The 25,935-nt window shown below is 53.6% G+C and overlaps 1 protein-coding gene across 1 annotated transcript in view; it reads left to right on the top strand.

Moving 5' to 3' along the window:
* The window catches only part of LOC116955182 (rab11 family-interacting protein 4B-like), a 40,183-nt gene extending 14,758 nt beyond the window's left edge, over nucleotides 1-25,425 (top strand). Inside the window, exons 6-15 of the mRNA XM_076052781.1 lie at nucleotides 1,155-1,292; nucleotides 3,303-3,341; nucleotides 5,286-5,388; nucleotides 7,266-7,369; nucleotides 9,342-9,482; nucleotides 12,499-12,580; nucleotides 15,957-16,094; nucleotides 20,319-20,477; nucleotides 23,150-23,293; nucleotides 24,291-25,425. Of these exons, the coding sequence (XP_075908896.1) occupies nucleotides 1,155-1,292; nucleotides 3,303-3,341; nucleotides 5,286-5,388; nucleotides 7,266-7,369; nucleotides 9,342-9,482; nucleotides 12,499-12,580; nucleotides 15,957-16,094; nucleotides 20,319-20,477; nucleotides 23,150-23,293; nucleotides 24,291-24,407 (1,165 nt within the window). The 3' untranslated portion in view covers nucleotides 24,408-25,425. The remainder of the gene's footprint in view (nucleotides 1-1,154; nucleotides 1,293-3,302; nucleotides 3,342-5,285; nucleotides 5,389-7,265; nucleotides 7,370-9,341; nucleotides 9,483-12,498; nucleotides 12,581-15,956; nucleotides 16,095-20,318; nucleotides 20,478-23,149; nucleotides 23,294-24,290) is intronic.
* The last annotated feature ends 510 nt before the right edge of the window (nucleotides 25,426-25,935 follow it).

The raw sequence follows: 25,935 nt of genomic DNA, 5'->3' as shown, positions 1-25,935 counted from the left end.
GTGGGGTGATGAGTGAGTGGGTGAGTGGGGTGGTGAGTGGGTGGGTGAGTGGGGTGATGAGTGGGTGGGTGAGTGGGGTGGTGAGTGGGTGGGTGAGTGGGGTGATGAGTGGGTGGGTGAGTGGGGTGGTGAGTGGGTGGGTGAGTGGGGTGATGAGTGAGTGGGTGAGTGGGGTAGTGAGTGGGGTGATGAGTGGGTGGGTGAGTGGGGTGGTGAGTGGGTGGGTGAGTGGGGTGATGAGTGAGTGGGTGGGTGGGGTGATGAGTGGGTGGGTGAGTGGGGTGGTGAGTGGGTGGGTGAGTGGGGTGATGAGTGGGTGGGTGAGTGGGGTGGTGAGTGGGTGGGTGAGTGGGGTGATGAGTGAGTGGGTGAGTGGGGTAGTGAGTGGGGTGGTGAGTGGGTGGGTGAGTGGGGTGATGAGTGGGTGGGTGAGTGGGGTGGTGAGTGGGTGGGTGAGTGGGGTGATGAGTGGGTGGGTGAGTGGGGTGGTGAGTGGGTGGGTGAGTGGGGTGATGAGTGGCGTGGTGAGTGGGTGGGTGAGTGGGGTGATGAGTGAGTGGATGAGTGGGGTGGTGAGTGGGTGGGTGAGTGGGGTGATGAGTGGGTGGGTGAGTGGGGTAGTGAGTGGGTGGGTGAGTGGGGTGAGTGAGTGAGTGGGTGAGTGGGGTGAGTGAGTGAGTGAGTGGGTGAGTGAGTGAGTGGGGTGAGTGAGTGAGTGAGTGGGTGAGTGGGGTGAGTGAGTGAGTGAGTGGGTGAGTGAATGAGTGAGTGGGGTGAGTGAGTGAGTGAGTGGGGTGAGTGAGTGAGTGGGTGAGTGAGTGAGTGGGTGAGTGGGGTGAGTGAGTGAGTGAGTGGGTGAGTGGAACGGCAGGTGAGCCCCGTAGCGGGGAGCACACCTCCTCCCTGCCGGCCAGGTGAGTGAGCCGGCGGGGTGATTGAGTGGGTGAGTTGGTGAGTGAGTGAATGGGCAGGTGAGTGGGTGAGTGAGTGAGTGGGCAGGTGGGTGAGTGGGTGAGTGAGTGGGCAGGTGAGTGGGTGGGTGAGTGAGTGGGCAGGTGGGTGAGTGAGTGAGTGAGTGGCAGGTGAGCGGGTGAGTGAGTGAGTGGGCAGGTGAGTGGGTGAGTGATTTGACGTCCCTCCCCCCCCAACAACAGCCCCGTGACGTCGCCGCGACGTTGGCTGAGCCTGTTCCCCCACGCGGCGGGGCTGGCCGTCTACTGCAGCCGCTGCAGCAGGAGCCGTGACACGCTGCACCAGCTGGAGGCACGCTTGCACCACCTGCAACAGGCCAGGTGTGTGTGTGTTGAACTTCTTTCGCACCGTACGTAGTCTATGGGTCTCTGTAGTGAGTCTGTGGGTCTCTGTGTGAGTCTGTGGGTCTCTGTGTGAGTCTGTGGGTCTCTATAGTGAGTCTGTGGGTCTCCGTGTGAGTCTATGGCTCTCTGTGTGAGTCTGTGGGTCTGTGTGTGAGTCTATGGGTCTCCGTGTGAGTCTATGGCTCTCTGTGTGAGTCTATGGGTCTCTGTGTGATGAGTATGTGGGTCTCCGTGTGAGTCTATGGCTCTCTGTGTGAGTCTGTGGGTCTCTGTGCGAGTCTATGGGTCTCTGTGTGAGTCTATGGGTCTCTGTGTGAGTCTATGGATCTCTATGTGAGTCTATGTGTCTCTGTGCGAGTCTATGGGTCTCCGTGTGAGTCTGTGGGTATCAATGTTAGTCTATGTGTGAGTCTGTGGGTCTCCGTGTGAGTCTATGGGTCTCTGGAGTGAGTCTATGGGTTTCTATAGTGAGTTTATGGGTCACTGTGAGTCTATGGGTCCCTGTGTGAGTCTGTGGGTCTCTGTGTGAGTCTATGGGTCTCTGTAGTGAGTCTATGACTCTATGCGTGAGTCTATGCGTCTCTATGTGAGTCTGTGGGTCTCTGCAGTGAGTCTGTGGGTCTCTGTGTGAGTCTATGGGTCTCTGTGTGAGTCTATCTGTCTCTGTGTGAGTCTATGGGTCTCTGTGTGAGTCCATGGGTCTCTGTGTGAATCTATGGGTCTCTAGTGAGTCTATGGGTCTCTGTGTGAGTCTGTGGGTCTCTAGTGAGTCTATGGGTCTCTGTGTGAGTCTATGGGTCTCTGTGTGAGTTTATGGGTCTCTGTGTGAATCTGTGGGTCTCTGTGTGAGTCTATGGGTCTCCGTGTGATTCTATGGGTCTCTGTAGTGAGTCTATGGGTCTCTGTGTGAGTCTATGGGTCTCCGTGTGAGTCTATGTGTCTCTGTAGTGGGTCTATGGGTCTCTGTAGTGAGTCTATGGGTCACTGTAATGAGTCTGTGGGTCTCCGTGTGAGTCTATGGGTCTCCGTGTGAGTCTGTGGGTCTCTGTAGTGAGTCTATGGTTCTCCGTGTTAGTCTGTGGGTCTCTGGTGAGTCTATGGGTCTCTGCGTGAGTCTATGGGTCTCTGTGTGAGTCTATGGGTCTCTGTGTGAGTCTATGGGTCTTTGTGTGAGTCTATGGGTCTCTGTGTGAGTCTATGGGTCTCTCTGTGAGTCTATGGGTCTCTGTGTGAGTCTATGAGTCTCTGCGTGAGTCTATGGGTCTCTGTGTGAGTCTAGGGCCTCTGTGTGAGTCTATGGGTCTTTGTGTGAGTCTATGGGTCTCTGTTTGAGTCTATGGGTCTCTGTGTGAGTCTATGGGTCTCTGTGTGAGTCTATGGGTCTTTGGCTGAGTCTATGGGTCTCTGTGTGAGTCTATGGGTCTCTGTGTGAGTCTATGGGTCTCTATGTGAGTCTATGGGTCTCTGTGTGAGTCTATGGGTCTCTGTGTGAGTCTATGGGTCTCTGTGTGAGTCTATGGGTCTTTGGCTGAGTCTATGGGTCTCTGTGTGAGTCTATGGGTCTCTGTGTGAGTCTATGGGTCTCTATGTGAGTCTATGGGTCTCTGTGTGAGTCTATGGGTCTCTGTGTGAGTCTATGGGTCTATGCGTGAGTCTATGGGTCTCTGTGTGAGTCTATCGTCTCTGTGTGAGTCTATGTATGTTCAAACTAAACACAACAAAAAGCAGCTCTAAAGATGACGATGATTTAACAGTCCACAGCTCCCAGTGGCTTACTAATATCGGAAGGGAAGAGCGTTCCAGACGGCCGCAGAAGCGCATCTGAAAGCACCGCGTGATGATGATGCGGTGTCCTCCACCGTATTTGTTCGACGCTTACCCACAAGTCGCTGTGAGGATCACGTGTTGTTGTTGTTGTTGTGTTGTTCTGTTGTTGTTGTTGTGTTGTTGGTTTTCTCGTTTCTCTCCCTCACACTCTCCGTGTAGCCCCAGCAAACGTGTCTCCAGCAGTACTGCAGTGGCGCGGTGAGACCCGGGGAACACTCACCAACACACTCACCAACACACTCACCAAGACACTCACCAACACACTCACCAACACACTCACCAACACACTCACCAACACACTCACCAACACACTCACCAACACACTCACCAACACACTCACCAAGACACTCACCAACACACTCACCAACACACTCACCAACACACTCACCAACACACTCACCAAGACACTCACCAACACACTCACCAACACACTCACCAACACACTCACCAACACACTCACCAACACACTCACCAACACACTCACCAGCACACTCACCAAGACACTCACCAACACACTCACCAACACACTCACCAACACACTCGCCAACACACTCACCAACACACTCACCAACACACTCACCAGCACACTCACCAAGACACTCACCAACACACTCACCAACACACTCACCAACACACTCACCAACACACTCACCAACACACTCACCAAGACACTCACCAACACACTCACCAACACACTCACCAACACACTCACCAACACACTCACCAACACACTCACCAAGACACTCACCAAGACACTCACCAACACACTCACCAACACACTCACCAACACACTCACCAAGACACTCACCAACACACTCACCAACACACTCACCAACACACTCACCAACACTCACCAAGACACTCACCAACACACTCACCAGCACACTCACCAACACACTCGCCAACACACTCACCAACACACTCACCAACACACTCACCAACACACTCACCAAGACACTCACCAAGACACTCACCAACACACTCACCAACACACTCACCAACACACTCACCAAGACACTCACCAACACACTCACCAACACACTCACCAACACACTCACCAACACTCACCAAGACACTCACCAACACACTCACCAGCACACTCACCAACACACTCGCCAACACACTCACCAACACACTCACCAACACACTCACCAACACACTCACCAAGACACTCACCAAGACACTCACCAACACACTCACCAACACACTCACCAACACACTCACCAAGACACTCACCAACACACTCACCAACACACTCACCAACACACTCACCAACACTCACCAAGACACTCACCAACACACTCACCAACACACTCACCAACACACTCACCAACACACTCACCAAGACACTCACCAACACACTCACCAACACACTCACCAACACACTCACCAAGACACTCACCAACACACTCACCAACACACTCACCAACACACTCACCAACACACTCACCAACACTCACCAAGACACTCACCAACACACTCACCAACACACTCACCAACACACTCACCAACACACTCACCAAGACACTCACCAACATACTCACCAACACACTCACCAACACACTCACCAACACACTCACCAAGACACTCACCAACACACTCATCAACACACTCGCCAACACACTCACCAACACACTCACCAACACACTCACCAACACACTCACCAAGACACTCACCAAGACACTCACCAACACACTCACCAACACACTCACCAACACACTCACCAACACACTCACCAAGACACTCACCAACACACTCACCAACACACTCACCAACACACTCACCAACACACTCACCAACACACTCACCAACACACTCACTAACACACTCACCAAGACACTCACCAACACACTCACCAACACACTCACCAACACACTCACCAACACACTCACCAGCACACTCACCAGCACACTCACCAACACACTCACCCACACCCTCACCAGCACACTCACCAACACACTCACCAGCACACTCACCAACACACTCACCAACACACTCACCAAGACACTCACCAACACACTCACCAACACACTCACCAACACACTCACCAGCACACTCACCAACGCCCTCACCAGCACACTCACCAACACTATGGGTATTTGTGGGTTACGTGTGTGTGCTCTGCGTGTTGACTGCGTGCAGACAGCTGCTGAGCTGTAGCGTGGTGAGCAGTACCTCGGACAGCACCGAGGACCTCTACCTGGCAGACCCCATCGACTTACCTGAGATCGGATTCGGAGAGAAGGTGGTGATGATGATGATGGCGGTGGTGTAGATGATGATAATGGGGTAATGATGGTGCTGGTGGTGGTGGTAATCCTGATGATTGGTGTGGGGAGGGTTGGTGCAGCGGTTGGCGCTATGCTGCGCTCCAAACCCAGCCGCTAGAATTCGATTCCCACTCAAGGCCAACACCAGTGACGATTATCTGAACCGATTGTGGGCCTCCTCTAGGTCGACTCAGCCTCAAATTAATACCCGGTGTCGTGCGTAAACATCGCCTCTAGGGAGACAAAGGCGGCCGGGCGTGGTGTTGGCCACCCACCCCCGTCGTGTGCCGTGCCGGCCTTCATTGGTGCTGCTCGCTAACAGCACTTGCCCCTACAGTCTGTTAAGGCTACACGGGGGGTAGCAGTAGTGATGGTGATAGTAGTGATGATGATTATGGTGGTGATGATGATGATGATCCTGTTGGTGATGGTGGTGATAGTAGTGATGATGATTATGGTGGTGATGATGATGATCCTGTTGGTGATGGTGATAGTAGTGATGATGATTATGGTGGTGATGATGATGATGATCCTGTTGGTGATGGTGGTTATGGTGGTGATGGTGATAGTAGTAATGATGGTGATGATGTTGATGATGATGATGATACTGTTGGTGATAGTGGTGTGGGTTGATGGGGGCGGTGGTGATGGTGATAGCAGTGATTATGGTGGTGGTGGTGATGATGATGATGATACTGTTGGTGATGGTGGTGATGGTGATAGTAACAATGATGATGGTGGTGATGTTGATGATGATGATAATGATACTGTTGGTGATGGTGGTGTGGGTTGATGGTGGCGGTGGTGATGGTGATAGCAGTGATGATGATGGTGGTGGTGGTGGTAATGTTGATGATGATGATCCTGTTGGTGATGGTGGTGTGGGTTGATGGTGGTGATGGTGATAGCAGTGATGATGGTGGTGGTGGTGATGATGATATTGGTGATGGTGGTGTGGGTTGATGGTGGTGATGGTGATAGCAGTGATGACGGTGGTGGTGGTGATGATGATGATGCTATTGTTGATGGTGGTGATGGTGATAGCAGTTATGATGGTGATGCTGGTGATGATGATGATGCTATTGGTGATGGTGGTGTGGGTTGATGGTGATGCTGGTGATGATGATGATGCTGGTGATGAGGATGATGCTATTGCTGATGGTGGTGTGGGTTGATGGTGGTGATGGTGATAGCAGTGATGATGGTGATGTTGGTGATGATGATGATGATGCTATTGCTGATGGTGGTGTGGGTTGATGGTGGTGATGGTGATAGCAGTGATGATGGTGGTGGTGGTGATGATGATGATATTGGTGATGGTGGTGTGGGTTGATGGTGGTGATGGTGATAGCAGTGATGATGGTGATGCTGGTGATGATGATGATGCAATTGCTGATGGTGGTGTGGGTTGATGGTGGTGATGGTGATAGCAGTGATGATGGTGATGCTGTTGATGATGATGCTATTGCTGATGGTGGTGTGGGGAGCAGTACCTTAGTGGCTCGTAGCGCATTAAGAGCAGCGAACGTCTGAACCGGCCCTGGCCCTTCCCTAGGTCAACTCAGCCTTAAATGGAGCACTCATTTTTTGTCGAGCATGTCAGCGGAATCAAAATCGGCATCTCCTTTCACGCTTGCAGGAACCCCGATTAGAAACACAGTTGAGCTCGTTGTTTCGTGCCGACGACATCCGTGAACAGCGCCGGGGAGAGACAAAGACGGCCGGGCGTGGTGCTGCCCTTACCCCCCCCCCCTTCCCGCCTCCGCCAGCAGAGAGCGGAGCGTGTTGGCTACCGGGGGGTGGTTGGTGGTGGTGGGGATCATTGTTTCCTGTCTTCGCAACGTCGCTGCAGGTGAGCTTGCTGGAGAAGAAGGTGCTTGTGCTGGAGCTGGAGACGGTGGCTCACGGTGACCAGCAGACGCGGCTCAAGCAGCACAACCTGCAGCTGGTGCACAGGCGAGTCGCGACAGCCGGGGCAGCGGCACGAGCCGCAGTCGCTGGTGCTGCTGATGATGCTGGTGATGGAAGTGATGCTGCTGATGATGATGATGTTGATGATGTTGATGTTGCTAATGGTGATGGTGATGATGCTGATGATCGAAATGATGCTGCTGATGATGATGATGTTGATGATGATGTTGCTAATGGTGATGGTGATGATGGTGCTGTCGGGGCTGGTGATGATAATAATGAAGATGATTATGGTGCTGGTGATGAAGGTGATAGTGCTGGTGATGATGCTGCTGCTGATGATGATGATGTTGCTAATGGTGATGGTGATGATGATGCTGTCGGGGCTGGTGATGATGATGAAGATGATTATGGTGCTGGTGATGAAGGTGTTGGTGCTGCTGGTGATGATGCTGCTGATGATGATGATGTTGATGTTGCTAATGGTGATGGTGATGCTGTCGGGGTTGGTGATGATGATGAAGATGATTATGGTGCTGGTGATGAAGGTGATGGTGCTGCTGGTGATGATGCTGCTGATGATGATGTTGATGTTGCTAATAGTGATGGTGATGATGATGCTGTCGGGGCTGGTGATGATGATGAAGATGATTATGGTGCTGGTGATGAAGGTGTTGGTGCTGCTGGTGATGATGCTGCTGATGATGATGTTGCTAATGGTGATGGTGATGATGATGCTGTCGGGGCTGGTGGTGAAGGTGATGGTGCTGCTGCTGATGGTTCTGCTGATGATGATGATGCTGATGATGGCACCGCTGATGATGATGCCACCGCTGCTGCCACTGATGATGCTGTGGCTGGTCACTGATGCTGATGATGATGATGTTGCTAATGGTGATGATGATGATGATGCTGTCGGGGCTGGTGATGATGATGATGATGATTATGGTGCTGGTGATGAAGGTGATGGTGCTGCTGGTGATGATGCTGCTGATGATGATGATGTTGCTAATGGTAATGATGATGATGATGCTGTCGGGGCTGGTGATGATGATAAAGATGATTATGGTGCTGCTGGTGATGATGCTGCTGATGATGATGATGATGTTGATGTTGCTAATGGTGATGATGATGCTGTCGGGGCTGGTGATGATGATGATGAAGATGATTACGGTGCTGAAGGTGACGATGCTGCTGATGATGATGTTGCTAATGGTGATGCTGATGTTGTCGGGGCTGGTGATGATGATGCTGATGATGATGTTGCTAATGGTGATGATGATGATGCTGTCGGGGCTGGTGATGATGATGAAGATGATTATGGTGCTGAAGGTGATGGTGCTACTGGTGATGATGCTGCTGATGCTGATGATGATGTTGCTAATGGTGATGCTGATGATGATGTTGTCGGGGCTGGTGATGATGATGCTGATGATGATGTTGATGTTGCTAATAGTGATGATGATGAAGATGATTATGGTGCTGAAGGTGATGGTGCTACTGGTGATGATGCTGCTGATGCTGATGATGATGTTGCTAATGGTGATGATGATGTTGATGTTGCTAATGGTGATGATGATGCTGATGTTGATGTTGCTAATAGTGGTGATGATGATGATGATGTTGTCGGGGCTGGTGATGATGATGCTGATGATGATGCTGATGTTGCTAATGGTGATGATGATGTTGATGTTGCTAATGGTGATGATGATGCTGATGTTGATGTTGCTAATAGTGGTGATGATGATGATGATGTTGTCGGGGCTGGTGATGATGATGCTGATGTTGCTAATGGTGATGATGATGTTGATGTTGCTAATAGTGATGATGATGCTGATGATGATGTTGATGTTGCTAATGGTGATGATGCTGATGATGATGTTGCTAATAGTGATGATGATGATGTTGCTAATAGTGATGATGATGATGTTGCTAATAGTGATGATGCTGATGATGATGTTGATGTTGCTAATGATGATGATACTGATGATGATGTTGTCGGGGCTGGTGCGTGCAGGGTGCATGCGTTGGAGGAGGCGGTGCGCGAAGGCGAGGAACGTTCGGAGGAGCGGCTGGAGCAGGAGGAGAGGCGCTGCCGCGAGCGGACGGTGCGGGCACACAGAGAGGCGGAGGTGGAGATGGATAGCGTGGCCAGCAGGTACCATCATCAACATCACCACTCAACATCAACACTCAACATCAACACTCAACATTAACGTCACCACTCATCATCAACATCACCACTCAACATCAACATCACCACTCAACATCAACATCACCACTCAACATCAACACTCAACATCAACACTCAACATCAACACTCAACATTAACGTCACCACTCATCATCAACATCACCACTCAACATCAACACTCAACATCAACACTCAACATTAACGTCACCACTCATCATCAACATCACCATTAACATCACCACTCATCATCAACATCACCACTCAACATCAACACTCAACATCAACATCACCATTAACGTCACCACTCATCATCAACATCACCACTCAACATCAACACTCAACATCAACATCACCATTAACGTCACCACTCATCATCAACATCACCATTAACATCACCACTCATCATCAACATCACCACTCAACATCAACATCACCACTGAACATCACCACTCAACATCAACATCACCACTCATCATCAACATCACCACTCAACATCACCACTCAACATCAACACTCAACATCAACACTCAACATCAACACTCAACATTAACGTCACCACTCATCATCAACATCACCACTCAACATCAACACTCAACATCAACACTCAACATTAACGTCACCACTCATCATCAACATCACCATTAACATCACCACTCATCATCAACATCACCACTCAACATCAACACTCAACATCAACATCACCATTAACGTCACCACTCATCATCAACATCACCACTCAACATCAACACTCAACATCAACATCACCATTAACGTCACCACTCATCATCAACATCACCATTAACATCACCACTCATCATCAACATCACCACTCAACATCAACATCACCACTGAACATCACCACTCAACATCAACATCACCACTCATCATCAACATCACCACTCAACATCAACACTCAACATCAACACTCAACATCAACACTCAACATCAACACTCAACATCAACATCAACACTCAACATCAACACTCAACATCAACACTCAACATCAACACTCAACATTAACACTCAACATTAACATCACCACTCAACATCAACATCACCACTCAACATCAACATCACCACTCAACATCAACATCACCACTCAACATCAACATCAACACTCAACATCAACATCAACACTCAACATCAACACTCAACATCAACACTCAACATCAACACTCAACATTAACATCACCACTCAACATCACCACTCACCATCAACATCACCACTCAACATCAACATCACCACTCAACATCAACATCACCACTCATCATCGACATCACCACTCAACATCAACATCACCACTCAACATCACCACTCAACATGACCATTAACATCACCACTCATCATCAACATCACTACTCAACATCACCACTCAACATCACCACTCAACATCACCACTCAACATCACCATTAACATCACCACTCACCATCACCACTCACCATCACCACTCATCATCAACATCACCACTCATCATCAACATCACCACTCAACATCACCATTAACATCACCACTCAACATCACCACTCACCATCACCATCAACATCACCACTCACCACTCACCATCAACATCACCACTCATCATCAACATCACCACTCACCATCAACATCACCACTCAACATCAACATCACCACTCAACATCACCACTCACCATCAACATCACCACTCAATATCACCACTCAACATCACCACTCACCATCAACATCACCACTCACCACTCAACATCACCACTCAACATCAGCACTCACCATCAACATCACCACTCACCATCAACATCACCACTCAACATCACCACTCACCATCAACATCACCACTCATCGTCAACATCACCACTCAACATCACCACTCACCATCAACATCACCACTCAACAGCACCACTCACCATCAACATCACCACTCAACATCCACATCACCGCTTACCATCAACATCACCATCAACATCACCACTCAACATCCACATCATCACCATCATCATCTTTATCATCGTTGCCAGGAGTAACAGCATTAGCTGAATCGTCATCATCATCATCATCAGCAGCAGCACGATCGCCATTCCTGTCATAGTCATCACTAGCAGTACCAGCAGAAATTGTAGAATCATCATCATTAGCAGCAGCATCTTAATCAATAGTGTCATCATCATCATCATCACCAGAAGAAACAGCAGCATTAGCATCATCATCAGCAGCAGCAGCAGTAGCAACAAAAATTGTAGAATCATCATCATCAGCAGCAGCATCTTAATCAATAGTGTCATCATCACTAGAAGAAACAGCAGCATTAGCATCATCATCAGCAGCAGTAGCAAGAGAAATTGTAGAATCATCATCATCAGCAGCAGCAGCAGCATCTTAATCAATAGTGTCATCATCACTAGAAGAAACAGCAGCATTAGCATCATCAGCAGCAGCAGCAGTAGCAACAGAAATTGTAGAATCATCATCATCAGCAGCATCTTAATCAATAGTGTCATCATCATCACCAGAAGTAGCAGCAGCATTAGCGTCATCAGCAGCAGTAGCAACAGAAATTGTGAATCATCATCATCAGCAGCAGCAGCATCTTAATCAATAGTGCCATCATCACTAGAAGAAGCAGCAGCATTATCATCATCATCAGCAGCAGCAGCAACAGCATCTTAATCAACAGTGTCATCATCGCCAGTAGAAACAGCAGCATTGTCATCATCATCAGCAGTACCAGCAGAAATTGTAGAATCATCATCATCAGCAGCAGCATCTTAATCAATAGTGTCATCATCATCACCAGAAGTAGCAGCAGCAGCAACATCGTCACACCCTGAAGCAGGGGTTCTTAGGACAGAGATACATGGATTAAAAACAAGAAACCACGGTACCATGTTCCACTGAATTTACGTAGAGACTCATTCACTGGGCCGGCTTGCCGTCCTTGCAGTTGAGTGAAGGTCCCCACCCACCCACCCCTCTCTCCCCTCCCCCCTCTGGGTGAGCTGCTTGCAGGCTGCTGGAGGCGGAGGAAGAGAACGAGGAGCTGAAGATGAGTATCCCTCGTCTCAGGTCGCAGATCGAGAAGCTGGAGGAGGTGAGGTGGTCGGGGGGTTAACACTGACAGTGAGGGAAACAAGTATTTGATGCCCTGCTGATTTTGTACGTTTGTCCACTGACGAAGAAATGATCAGTCTATAATTTTGATGGTAGGTTTGTTTGAACAGTGAGAGACAGAATAACAGCAACAAAAATCCAGAAAAACGCACGTCAAAAATGTTATAAATTGATTTGCATTTCAACGAGGGAAATAAGTATTTGACCCCTCTGCAAAACGTGACTTAGTACTTGGTGGCAAAACCCTTGTTGGCAATCAGAGAGGTCAGACGTTTCTTGTAGTTGGCCACCATGGTTTGCACACATCTCAGGAGGGATTTTGTCCCACTCCTCTTTGCAGATCTTCTCCAAGTCATTAAGGTTTCGAGGCTGACGTTTGTAAACTCGAACCTTCAGCTCCCTCCACATATTTTCTATGGGATTAAGGTCTGGAGACTGGCTAGGCCACTCCAGGACCTTAATGTGCTTCTTCTTGAGCCACTCCTTTGTTGCCTTGGCCGTGTGCTTTGGGTCATTGTCATGCTGGAATACCCATCCACGACCCAATTTCAATGCCCTGGCTGAGGGAAGGAGGTTCTCACCCAAGATTTGACGGTACATGGCCCCGTCCATTGTCCCTTTGATGCGGTGAAGTTGTCCTGTCCCCTTAGCAGAAAAACACCCCAAAAGCATAATGTTTCCACCTCCATGTTTGACGGTGGGGATGGTGTTCTTGGGGTCATAGGCAGCATTCCTCCTCCTCCAAACACGGCGAGTTGAGTTAATGCCAAAGAGCTCCATTTTGGTCTCATCTGACCACAACACTTTCACCCAGTTGTCCTCTGAATCATTCACATGTTCATTGGCAAACTTCAGACGGGCATGTATATGTGCTTTCTTGAGCAGGGGGACCTTGCGGGCGCTGCAGGATTTCAGTCCTTCACAGCGTAGTGTGTTACAAATTGTTTTCTTAGTGACTATGGTCCCAGCTGCCTTGAGATCATTGACAATATCCTACTGTGTAGTTCTGGGCTGATTCCTCACCGTTCTCATGATCATTGCAACTCCACGAGGTGAGATCTTGCATGGAACCCCAGGCCGAGGGAGATTGACAGATATTTTGTGTTTCTTCCATTTGCGAATAATCGCACCAACTGTTGTCACCTTCTCACCAAGCTGCTTGGCAATGGTCGTGTAGCCCATTCCAGCCTTGTGTAGGTCTACAATCTTGTCCCTGACATCCTTGGAGAGCTCCTTGGTCTTGGCCATGGTGGAGAGTTTGGAATCTGATTGATTGATTGCTTCTGTAGACAGGTGTCTTTTATACAGGTAACAAGCTGAGATTAGGAGCACTCCCTTTAAGAGTGTGCTCCTAATCTCAGCTCGTTACCTGTATAAAAGACACTTGGGAGCCAGAAATCTTTCTCATTGAGAGGGGGTCAAAATACTTATTTCCCTCATTAAAATGCAAATCAATTTATAACATTTTTGACATGCGTTTTTCCGGATATTTTTGTTGTTATTCTGTCTCTCACTGTTCAAATAAACCTACCATTAAAATTATAGACTGATCATTTCTTTGTCAGTGGGCAAACGTACAAAATCAGCAGGCGATCAAATACTTTTTCCCTCACTGTAGCAGTCCGTAGCAAGAGGCATTTGCCACCGATATGGTCCGTAATTGAGGGGGGGGGGGTTTGGGGGGGTAAGATCGAGAAAAATACGACGTCTCGCCAGTAATTACAACCAGCTTCATCAGGCAACAGCCAGATTTGTGGAGAAGTCTTTCTGTTTCATTCCTCACTCACTCATTCACTCACTCACTCACTCCTCACTCACTCTTCACTCACTCACTCACTCCTCACTCACTCACTCACTCCTCACTCACTCACTTACTCACTCCTCACTCACTCGCTCCTCACTCACTCACTCCTCACTCACTTCCCACTCACTCCTCACTCACTCACTGACTCACTCCTCACTCACTCACTCACTCCTCACTCACTTACTCCTCACTCACTCACTCCTCACTCACTTCCCACTCACTCATCACTCACTCATCACTCACTCACTCATTCACTTCTCACTCACTCACTCAACCTCATCATCCTCATCCTCTTCATCATCAGCCTCATCATCATCCTCCTCCTCACTCACTCCTCACTCACTCACTCACTCCTCACTCACTCCTCACTCACTCACTCACTCCTCACTCACTCACTCATCACTCACTCATCACTCACTCACTCACTCCTCACTCACTCCTCACTCACTCACTCATCACTCACTCATCACTCACACGTCACTCACTCACTCCTCACTCACTCACTCCTCACTCACTCCTCACTCACTCACTCCTCACTCACTCCTCACTCACTCACTCACTCCTCACTCACTCCTCACTCACTCCTCACTCACTCACTCACTCCTCACTCACTCCTCACTCACCCCTCACTCACTCACTCACTCCTCACTCATCACTCACTCACTCCTTACTCACTCACTCACTCACTCCTCACTCACTCCTCACTCCCTCACTCACTCCCTCACTCACTCACTCCTCACTCACTCCTCACTCACTCCTCACTCACTCACTCACTCACTCCTCACTCACTCCTCACTCACCCCTCACTCACTCACTCACTCCTCACTCATCACTCACTCACTCCTTACTCACTCACTCACTCACTCCTCACTCACTCCTCACTCCCTCACTCACTCCCTCACTCACTCCTCACTCACTCATTCACTCACTCCTCACTCACTCACTCACTCACTCCTCACTCACTCACTGACTCACTCCTCACTCACTCACTCGCTCACTCACTCACTCATCACTCACTCATCACTCACTCACTCACTTCTCACTCACTCATTCACTCAACCTCATCATCCTCATCCTCTTCATCATCATTCTCATCATCCTCCTCATCATCCTCATCATCCTCATCATCATCTTCATCATCATCATCCTCATCATCCTCCTCCTCATCATCATCCTCTTCATCATCAGCCTCATCGTCATCCTCATCATCCTCTTCATCATCATCCTCATCATCATCCTCATCATCATCCTCTTCATCATCCTCTTCATCATCCTCATCATCATCATCATCTTCTTCATCACCATCCTCATCGTCATCCTCATCGTCCTCTTCATCATCATCATCCTCATCGTCATCCTCATCCTTCATCCTCCTCATCCTCCTCATCATCATCCTCATCATCATCCTCTTCATTATCAGCCCCATCGTCATCCTCATCATCCTCTTCATCCTCATCATCCTCATCATCATCCTCATCCTTCATCCTCCTCCTCATCCTCCTGCTCCCCCTGCTGCTGCTGCTCGACGCTGCGTGCCCGTGGTGTCGAGCAGGAGAAGACGCGGCTCCAGGAGAAGCTGCGCGAGCTGCTGACGAGGCTCCAGGAGGAGGGCCGCCTCAGCCAGCAGCTCGTGGCGCGCGTGAGGCGCGACCGGCGCGAGTTCCAGCGCGAGACGGAGGAGACGCAAGCGGTGAGGACGCTGGTGGTGGTGGTGGGGGCGGTGGTGGTGGTGGTGAGGATGGTGGTGGTGGTGAGGATGGTGGTGGTGGTGGTGGGGCGGTGGTGGTGGTGGCGGTGGTGGTGGTGGTGGGGGCGGTGGTGGTGAGGACGGTGGTGGTGGTGGTGGCGGTGGTGGTGGTGATGGTGGTGGTGATGGTGGTGGTGGTGGTGGTGAGGACGGTGGTGGTGGTGGTGGTGGCGGTGGTGGTGAGGACGGTGGTGGTGGTGGTGGTGGTGGGGGCGGTGGTGGTGAGGACGCTGGTGGTGGTGGTGGTGGCGGTGGGGGCGGTGGCACAACAACCCCCTATCTCCTCGCGGTGCCGGACGGGCAACGCTCTCGTGGGCAGTGCCGTGGGGGGGGAGGGCCAATTCGAGATTGGCCTTTTCCCCTCATGGCATTTGTAGCCACCACAGCGGCTAAATGGGGGCTCTGGACGGGTGCGAGGGGCTGGTGGCCCCTCCACCCTCAATAAATTACCGCTAAACCACGACCGCAAAATGTAATACATAAGCTTGTGCCGGAGGACCCCGGAGGGGACAGGCGTCTATGACGTCTCTCCTGGCCAAACCCCATTTGGCGGAGCCAGGAGACTGAATCCTTACCCTCGGGGCTCCTCCAGAAACAACGAAAAACCACTACGTGTGGCCACGTGGAATGTTTGAACGCTCACTGCGGAGGAGAGGCTGCCACTACTCTGTCGGGAGCTGGACCGGTACCGTCTGGATCTCTGTGGTAATCAGGAGGTCCGGTGGACCGACTCTGGCTCCTGCCACCATGAGGGGTGGACAGTCCTCTACTCGGGGCAGGAGACTAAAATAATGAAGGGGGCGTGGGAGCGTAGCGGTGAGGTGTGGGAAACTGTAAGCCCCAGGCTACTTTGGGCTCGCCTTCCCATCAACCGGAGGCGAGGAGTGGTGGTCGTGGTTACTTATACCCCCACCGACGATGAACATCCGTGGAGGGATGCAGGCAAGGCCGATGGGTCAGATGCCTTCTATGACCTCCTGTCACAGGTGCTATTTAAAGTGGCCCCTCGGGAGAGAGGCATCTTGTTGGGCGACTTCAATGCCCGAGTTGTTCATGATGCTGGCACCTGGTCTGGAGTGATTGGAAGGTATTGGCCAGATCAGCTCAATAACAACAACGGGAGGCTGCTAGATTTTTGTGCAGCCCATGGGGTTGTCATTACCAATACGCTGTTCCGGCATCGGCGCATCCACACCACTTCATGGATGCATGCCGGGTCCAAGCAAGAACATCTGCTGGACTACATAGTGACGGACCAGCGGATGCGAACCCATGTCCTTGACACCAGGACCTACCGTGGAGCTGATCTGCCCACTGACCATCGACTTGTCATATGTAAGATGCGCCTGCCATTCTTCCACTCCGGTGGTGGGTGTACACCCAGGACCCAATTCAAACCATTAGTGGCATGGTCTCAGCTAGCAGATGAAAATTGCAAGCGAGAATTTAATCTGGGGTTGGTATTGTCCCCCACTCCTCCTGATGTCGAGGGTAAATGGGCGAGGTTTAGGACTGTGACTCATGGAGCTGCAATGGCTGCTTTGGGTACGCGGTCCAGACCTCCCCAGAGACCGTGGCTGACAGAGGAGGTGTTCAGGATAGTTGAGAAAAAGCGACCGGCCCACTGTCATTGGCTACAGAATCCCACGTCAGAGAATGAGGAGGCTTACCGCAGCCTTCGCTCGGAGGTTCGGAGAGCCATGAGGCGCTGCAAGGATGGGTGGTGGTCGTGGGTTGCTGAGGAGAAGGAGTCTGCCTCAGTGGCCCGCGATCACAAATCGCTCTATAAAAAGTAACCTGCAGTGCCACACCTATTACCATCATTGGGGGAAAGAACGGTGATCAAATCTATGACACCCAGGAACAGGTTTGCAGATTGGCTGAACATTTCTGTGAGGTCCTGGGGGAGGGAAAATCCCCACGCCAGGAAAACATCGTGGCACAAAGTGAGGATGACCCTGCTGAGGCTGCGGTGCCTCAAATATTGGAGAAGGAAGTCACCCCCTGTGAGTGGCTGGCTGAGGTGCCATCTGTTGAGGAAGTAGTGAAGGCAATCCAGAGTCTGAGACCAGGAAAGGCACTGGGCAGAGATGATCTCCCAAGCGAAATGCTGAGGGAGGTTGGCGTTTGTGCACAGACTGCCCTATATGACATCATAACAACAGTCTGGACGACCGGAGGGGTTCCGCAGGATTGGAAGGATGCCCTGGTGGTCTCCCTCTTTAAGAAGGGGTACTGCACAGACTGTAACAACTACAGGGGCATCTCACTCCTCAGTGTGCCGGGAAAGGTCCTGACCAAGGATTATTCAACATCGCCTTGCTATGCATGCTGAGGACAGGCTTGCGGAGCCCCAATGCGTTTTCAGGAAAGGGCGGTCCGCACAGATGCCATATTTTCTGTCCGTCTGCTACAGAATAGGTGTAGGGAATTCCAACAAGACCTACATCTCTACTTTATTGACCTGGTCAAGGCCGATGATACCATCAGTAGGCCTGGGCTTTGGGTTGTTCTTCGTGCTTTCAGAGTCCCTGAGACTCTGCTCACGATCGTTAAGGACCTTCATGATGGTGAGCGGGCCCGGGTAAAACTACGTGGCCGGGAGTCAGAGCCATTCCCTGTACACCTTGGGGTGCAACAGGGATGTCCTCTGGCTCCCGCATTATTTAACATCTATTTTGACCACGTAGTTCGTGAGGCCTTCAATAGCTCTACTGGAGGAATTTCCATTTGGTACAGATACAATGGGAGGCTGATCGATGCCCGGGTGCGGTTAAGGGATGGCTCCCTATTGCTCAACCACGTTATGTATGCCGATGATCTGGTAATTTCTGCTCACTCAGAGGAGGAGTTGGAGGCGCTGCTGCTGAACCTGGAGCTTGCCACCAAGAGGTGGGGCCTTACCATCAGCCCCACCAAAACTAAGCACCTGCCTGGGTATTTTGTACCATCGGACACTCCACCCCCACAACTCCTAATCGGTGATGGGCCAGTTGTGGAGAGAGTGGAGAGTTTCCCATATCTGGGCAGTGTGCTCATGGCCGGCTCCAGTTTAACAGCAGAGGTCTCACTCCGAATCAGTCGAGCGGCAATATCTTTTCATCGGTTGCGTAACGCTGTGTGGAAGCTACCCGGTCTGTAGCTCCGCACTCAGCTTCAGGTCTTCTCGGCCACGGTCATTCTCTCCCTTCTCTACGCTTGCGAAACGTGGACCCCCTTAATGGAACATCTTCGCCGGTTAGAAACATTTAGGCTAGCCTGCCTACGATCCATCCTGGGTTTAACCAGGCTGGATTGTGTGAGCTCACAAATCCTTGAAAGATGTGGACAAAGTCTCATCAGTGAGCTCCTCCGGCAGGCAAGGCTGCGTTGGCTGGGTCATGTAGCCCGCATGCCCAGCCACCGCATGCCGAAACAGCTTTTGTTCGGCCGGATCGAGGGGGCTAAACGGGCACGGCACGGGCTAGAGAAGAGATGGAGTGATGTGGTACAGGAGGACGTGGAGCTGAGTGGACTTGCCGATGACTGGTACCAGCGGTGTCAAGATCGGCCTCTGCAGAGGAGGCTCGTGAAGGACGCTACTGGGCAGTTGGAGGCATTCGCCCTCCAACAACAACGGAGGGCGGAGGAGCGACGCTCACAACAACGAGCGGAGTGCCGGGTGGCTAAAGCACAGCAAGTTGGCACAGTAGGGGACACAGGTGGTGCATCAGCCAGTCGTCTCAGTCAATTGACCTGTGGCATCTGCTGGGTCTGCCCCGTGACCTCCTGCCAGCGGGTGTTCGACACTTCACGTGGCCTCAAGGTGCATATAGCCTGGCACAAGCGTCGTGGTGGCGAATGTCGGTTGTTGTTGTTGGTGGCGGTGGTGGTGGCGGTGGTGACAGTGGTAGTGGTGGTGGTGGTGACGGTGTTGGTGGTGACGGTGGTGGCGGTGACAGTTGTGGTGACAGTGACAGTGGTGGTGGTGGTGGCAGGGAGGACAGTGGTGGTGGTGGCGGTGGTGGTGGTGGTGGCGGTGTGGACGGTGGTGACGGTGACAGTGGTGGTGATGATGGCGGTGGTGTTGTGGTCGTCGTTGCTATCATTGTTGTGGCCCATCACATTTGTGCTCGTTGTTGTTGTTGTTGTCGTCGTCGTTGTTGTTGTTGTTGTCGTCTCGGTCAGCTGGTGGAGGACCTGCGCCGCGAGCTGCTGCACCAGCAGCAGCTGCGCCGCTCGGAGCGCGGGGGGCCCGGGGGCTGGGGGGCCGGCGGGGGGAGCGGGGGGGCGGGGCGCACGCCGCGTGAGGGCGAGCTGGAGGGGGAGGTGCGGAGGCTGAGACAGGTAACACTCACCCGAGCACTCACCCGAGCACTCACCCGAGCACTCACCCGAGCACTCACCCGAGCACTCACCCGAGCACTCACCCGAGCACTCACCCGAGCACTCACCCGAACACTCACCCGAGCACTCACCCGAACACTCACCCGAACACTCACCCGAGCACTCACCCGAACACTCACCCTCACACTCACCCGCACACTCACCCGAGCACTCACCCGAACACTCACCCGAACACTCACCCGAGCACTCACCCGAACACTCACCCGAACACTCACCCGAGCACTCACCCGAGCACTCACCCGCACACTCACCCGAGCACTCACCCGAACACTCACCCGAGCACTCACCCGAACACTCACCCGAACACTCACCCGAGCACTCACCCGAACACTCACCCGAGCACTCACCCGAGCACTCACCCGAACACTCACCCGAGCACTCACCCGAGCACTCACCCGCACACTCACCCGAGCACTCACCCGAACACTCACCCGAACACTCACCCGAACACTCACCCGAGCACTCACCCCCACGCTCACCCCCACACTCACCCGAGCACTCACCCGAACACTCACCCCCACACTCACCCGAGCACTCACCCCCACACTCACCCCCACACTCACCCGAGCACTCACCCGAACACTCACCCGAACACTCACCCGAACACTCACCCGAGCACTCACCCGAGCACTCACCCGAGCACTCACCCCCACGCTCACCCGAGCACTCACCCGAGCACTCACCCGAGCACTCACCCCCACGCTCACCCGAACACTCACCCGAGCACTCACCCCCACGCTCACCCGAACACTCACCCGAGCACTCACCCGAGCACTCACCCCCACGCTCACCCGAACACTCACCCGAGCACTCACCCGAACACTCACCCGAACACTCACCCGAACACTCACCCGAGCACTCACCCCCACGCTCACCCCCACACTCACCCGAGCACTCACCCGAACACTCACCCCCACACTCACCCGAGCACTCACCCCCACACTCACCCCCACACTCACCCGAGCACTCACCCGAACACTCACCCGAACACTCACCCGAACACTCACCCGAGCACTCACCCGAGCACTCACCCGAGCACTCACCCCCACGCTCACCCGAGCACTCACCCGAGCACTCACCCGAGCACTCACCCCCACGCTCACCCGAACACTCACCCGAGCACTCACCCCCACGCTCACCCGAACACTCACCCGAGCACTCACCCGAGCACTCACCCCCACGCTCACCCGAACACTCACCCGAGCACTCACCCGAACACTCACCCGAACACTCACCCGAACACTCACCCGAGCACTCACCCCCACGCTCACCCCCACACTCACCCGAGCACTCACCCGAACACTCACCCCCACACTCACCCGAGCACTCACCCCCACACTCACCCCCACACTCACCCGAGCACTCACCCGAACACTCACCCGAACACTCACCCGAACACTCACCCGAGCACTCACCCGAGCACTCACCCGAGCACTCACCCCCACGCTCACCCGAGCACTCACCCGAGCACTCACCCGAGCACTCACCCCCACGCTCACCCGAACACTCACCCGAGCACTCACCCCCACGCTCACCCGAACACTCACCCGAGCACTCACCCGAGCACTCACCCCCACGCTCACCCGAACACTCACCCGAGCACTCACCCGAACACTCACCCGAGCACTCACCCGAGCACTCACCCGAACACTCACCCGAACACTCACCCGAGCACTCACCCGAGCACTCACCCGAGCACTCACCCCCACGCTCACCCGCACACTCACCTGCACACTCACCTGAGCACTCACCCGAGCACTCACCCGAGCACTCACCCGAGCACTCACCCTCACACTCACCCTCACACTCACCCGCTCGCTCACCCTCACACTCACCCTCACCCGAGCACTCACCCGAGCACTCACCCGAGCACTCACCCGAGCGCTCACCCGAGCACACACCCGAGCACTCACCCCCACGCTCACCCGCACACTCACCCGCACACTCACCCGAGCACTCACCCGAGCACTCACCCGAGCACTCACCCCCACGCTCACCCGCACACTCACCCGCACACTCACCCGAGCACTCACCCGAGCACTCACCCGAGCACTCACCCGCACGCTCACCCCCACACTCACCCGCACACTCACCCGCACACTCACCCCCACACTCACCCCCACGCTCACCCGCACGCTCACCCGCACGCTCACCCCCACGCTCACCCGCACGCTCACCCGCACGCTCACCCCCACGTTCACCCCCACGCTCACCCCCACGCTCACCCGCACGCTCACCCCCACGCTCACCCCCACGCTCACCCCCACGCTCACCTCCACGCTCACCCGCACGCTCACCCCCACGCTCACCCCCACGCTCACCTCCACGCTCACCCGCACGCTCACCCCCACGCTCACCCCCACGCTCACCCGCACGCTCACCCGCACGCTCACCCCCACGCTCACCCCCACGCTCACCCCCACGCTCACCCGCACGCTCACCCCCACGCTCACCCCCACGCTCACCCCCACGCTCACCTCCACGCTCACCCGCACGCTCACCCCCACGCTCACCCCCACGCTCACCCCCACGCTCACCCGCACGCTCACCCGCTCGCTCACCCCGACGACGGTGTTGACGACGACGATGATGATGACGACACCCCTGGTCAGGAGAACGGCAAGCTGAAGGAGTCGAACGAGGAGCTGAACGGGCAGCTCGTGGGGCTGGGCCTGCATGAGGCCAAGGGCCTCCTGTCGGCCGCCGTCAAGTCTCAGTCCCTGGCCGCCGAGATCGACTCAGCCTCACGGGGCCAGGTCAGTCTGAACTCGCCACCCCCACCCCCACTCTCTACACCCCCCACTCACACCACCCCCCACCCTCACACCCCCTCATCTCACCCTCACCCCCACTCTCTCCACACTCTCTACACCCCCCACTCACACCACCCCCCACCCTCACACCCCCACTCTCTACACCCCCCACTCACACCACCCTCCTCACTCCCCCACCTTCACCCCCTCCTCACCCCCCCCTCATCCCACCCTCACCCCCCCACCCTCACCCCCCCACCCTCACCCCCCCACCCCCACTCTCTACACCCCCCCCACTCACCCCCCCCACCCTCTCCACCCCCCACTCATCCCCCCCACCCTCACCCCCCCACTCTCTCCACCCCCCACTCACACCCACCCTCACCCCCCCCACTCTCTTCACCCCCCCACTTTCTCCACCCCACCTTCACCCCCCTCCTCACCCCCCTCACCCCACCCTCACCCCCCCCACCCCCCCCACCCACTCTCTCCACCCCCCCTCACTCCTCCCTACTCTCTCCATCCCCCACTCACCCCCCCACCCCACACCCCCTCACCCCCCTCCCACTCTCTCAACCCCCCTCACCCCTCACCCCCCCACCCTCACCCCCCTCCTCACCCCCCCTCACCCCACCCTCACCCCCCCTCACCTCACCCCCCACTCTCCCAACCCCCCTCACCCCCCCACCCTCACCCCCCCTGCTGATGACGATGCTCCAGTTGCCGAAGATGCCCATGATGCCGATGATGATACCGATGATGATGATGATGCTCTGGCTGCTGATGATGATTGTACTCTTATACTGCTGATGATGATGAGGATGCTTCTGGTGATGAGAATGCTGCTGAGAATTATTATGATGATGCTGCTGCTACTTCTGCTACTGATGATGACGACAATGATGTTGCTGATTATTCTGGTGCTGCTGCTGATGATGTTGCTGCCAATGATGCTGATGGTGATGATGCTGATGGTGATGATGATGTGTGGTGATTGCAGCTGATGGACGCTCTGAAGGAGCTGGAAGGGATCAACTTCCACCTTCGTCAGTACATGGACAAGATCATCCTCGCCATCATCGATCACAGCCCGTCCATCCTGGAGATCCGGCGATGAGCTCACCGCTCAGCGCTCACCACTCACCGCTCACCACTCACCACTCACCGCTCCCCGCTCACCACTCACTCAGAGCCCGTTCGTCATGGAGATCCGGCGATCAGCTCACCGCTCACCACCCACCACTCACCGCTCTCCGCTCACCACTCACTCAGAGCCCGTTCGTCATGGAGATCTGGCGATGAGCTCACCGCTCACTCATCGCTCACCACTATCCACTTACTGTTCACGACTCACCACTCAAATCGCTCACCACTGAAACTCACTTAAAGCCCGTTCATTATGGAGATCCGGCGATTAAACTCCCCACTCACTCACTACTCACCACACACTCACCACTCACCACACACTCACCACTCACTCACCACTCACCACACACCACACACTCACCACTCACCACACACTCACCACACACTCACCACACACACACACACAGCCAGCCCATCCATCATGAAGATCCGGCGACGAGCTCACCGCTCACTACTCACCGCTCACTACTCACCGCTCACTACTCACCGCTCACTACTCACCAATCACTACTCACCAATCACACTCACCACTCACTACTCACCAATCACACTCACCACTCACTACTCACCAATCACACTCACCACTCACTACTCACCAATCACACTCACCACTCACTACTCACCACTCACTACTCACCAATCACTACTCACCAATCACACTCACCACTCACTACTCACCACTCACTACTCACCAATCACTACTCACCAATCACACTCACCACTCACTACTCACCACTCACTACTCACCAATCACTACTCACCAATCACACTCACCACTCACTACTCACCGCTCACTACTCACCAATCACTACTCACCAATCACACTCACCACCCACTACTCACCACCCACTACTCACCACCCACTACTCACCAATCACTACTCACCAATCACACTCACCACCCACTACTCACCACCCACTACTCACCACCCACTACTCACCAATCACTACTCACCACTCACTACTCACCACTCACTACTCACCACTCACTACTCACCACTCACTACTCACCAATCACACTCACCACCCACTACTCACCACCCACTACTCACCGCTCACACTCACTACTCACCAATCACACTCACCACTCACTACTCACCACTCACTACTCACCACTCACTACTCACCAATGACACTCACTCGCAGGTCGTCCATCATGGGTATCCTGCGATGAGCTCACCGCTCACCCCTTACCGCTCACCCCTCACCGCTCACCCCTCACCGCTCACCCCTCACCGCTCACCCCTTACCGCTCACCCCTTACCGCTCACCCCTCACCGCTCACCCCTCACCGCTCACCCCTTACCGCTCACCCCTTACCGCTCACCCCTTACCGCTCACCCCTCACCGCTCACCCCTTACCGCTCACCCCTTACCGCTTACCGCTCACCGCTCACCCCTTACCGCTCACCCCTTACCGCTCACCCCTTACCGCTCACCCCTTACCGCTCACCCCTTACCGCTCACCCCTTACCGCTCACCCCTTACCGCTCACCCCTT

The sequence above is a fragment of the Petromyzon marinus genome, chromosome 58 (assembly GCF_048934315.1).
Source record: "Petromyzon marinus isolate PM22_M1 ecotype Great Lakes invasive population chromosome 58, UKy_Petmar_22M1.pri1.0, whole genome shotgun sequence".
Taxonomy (NCBI): Eukaryota; Metazoa; Chordata; class Hyperoartia; order Petromyzontiformes; family Petromyzontidae; genus Petromyzon; species Petromyzon marinus.
This window is presented reverse-complemented; position numbering and strand designations above follow the sequence as displayed.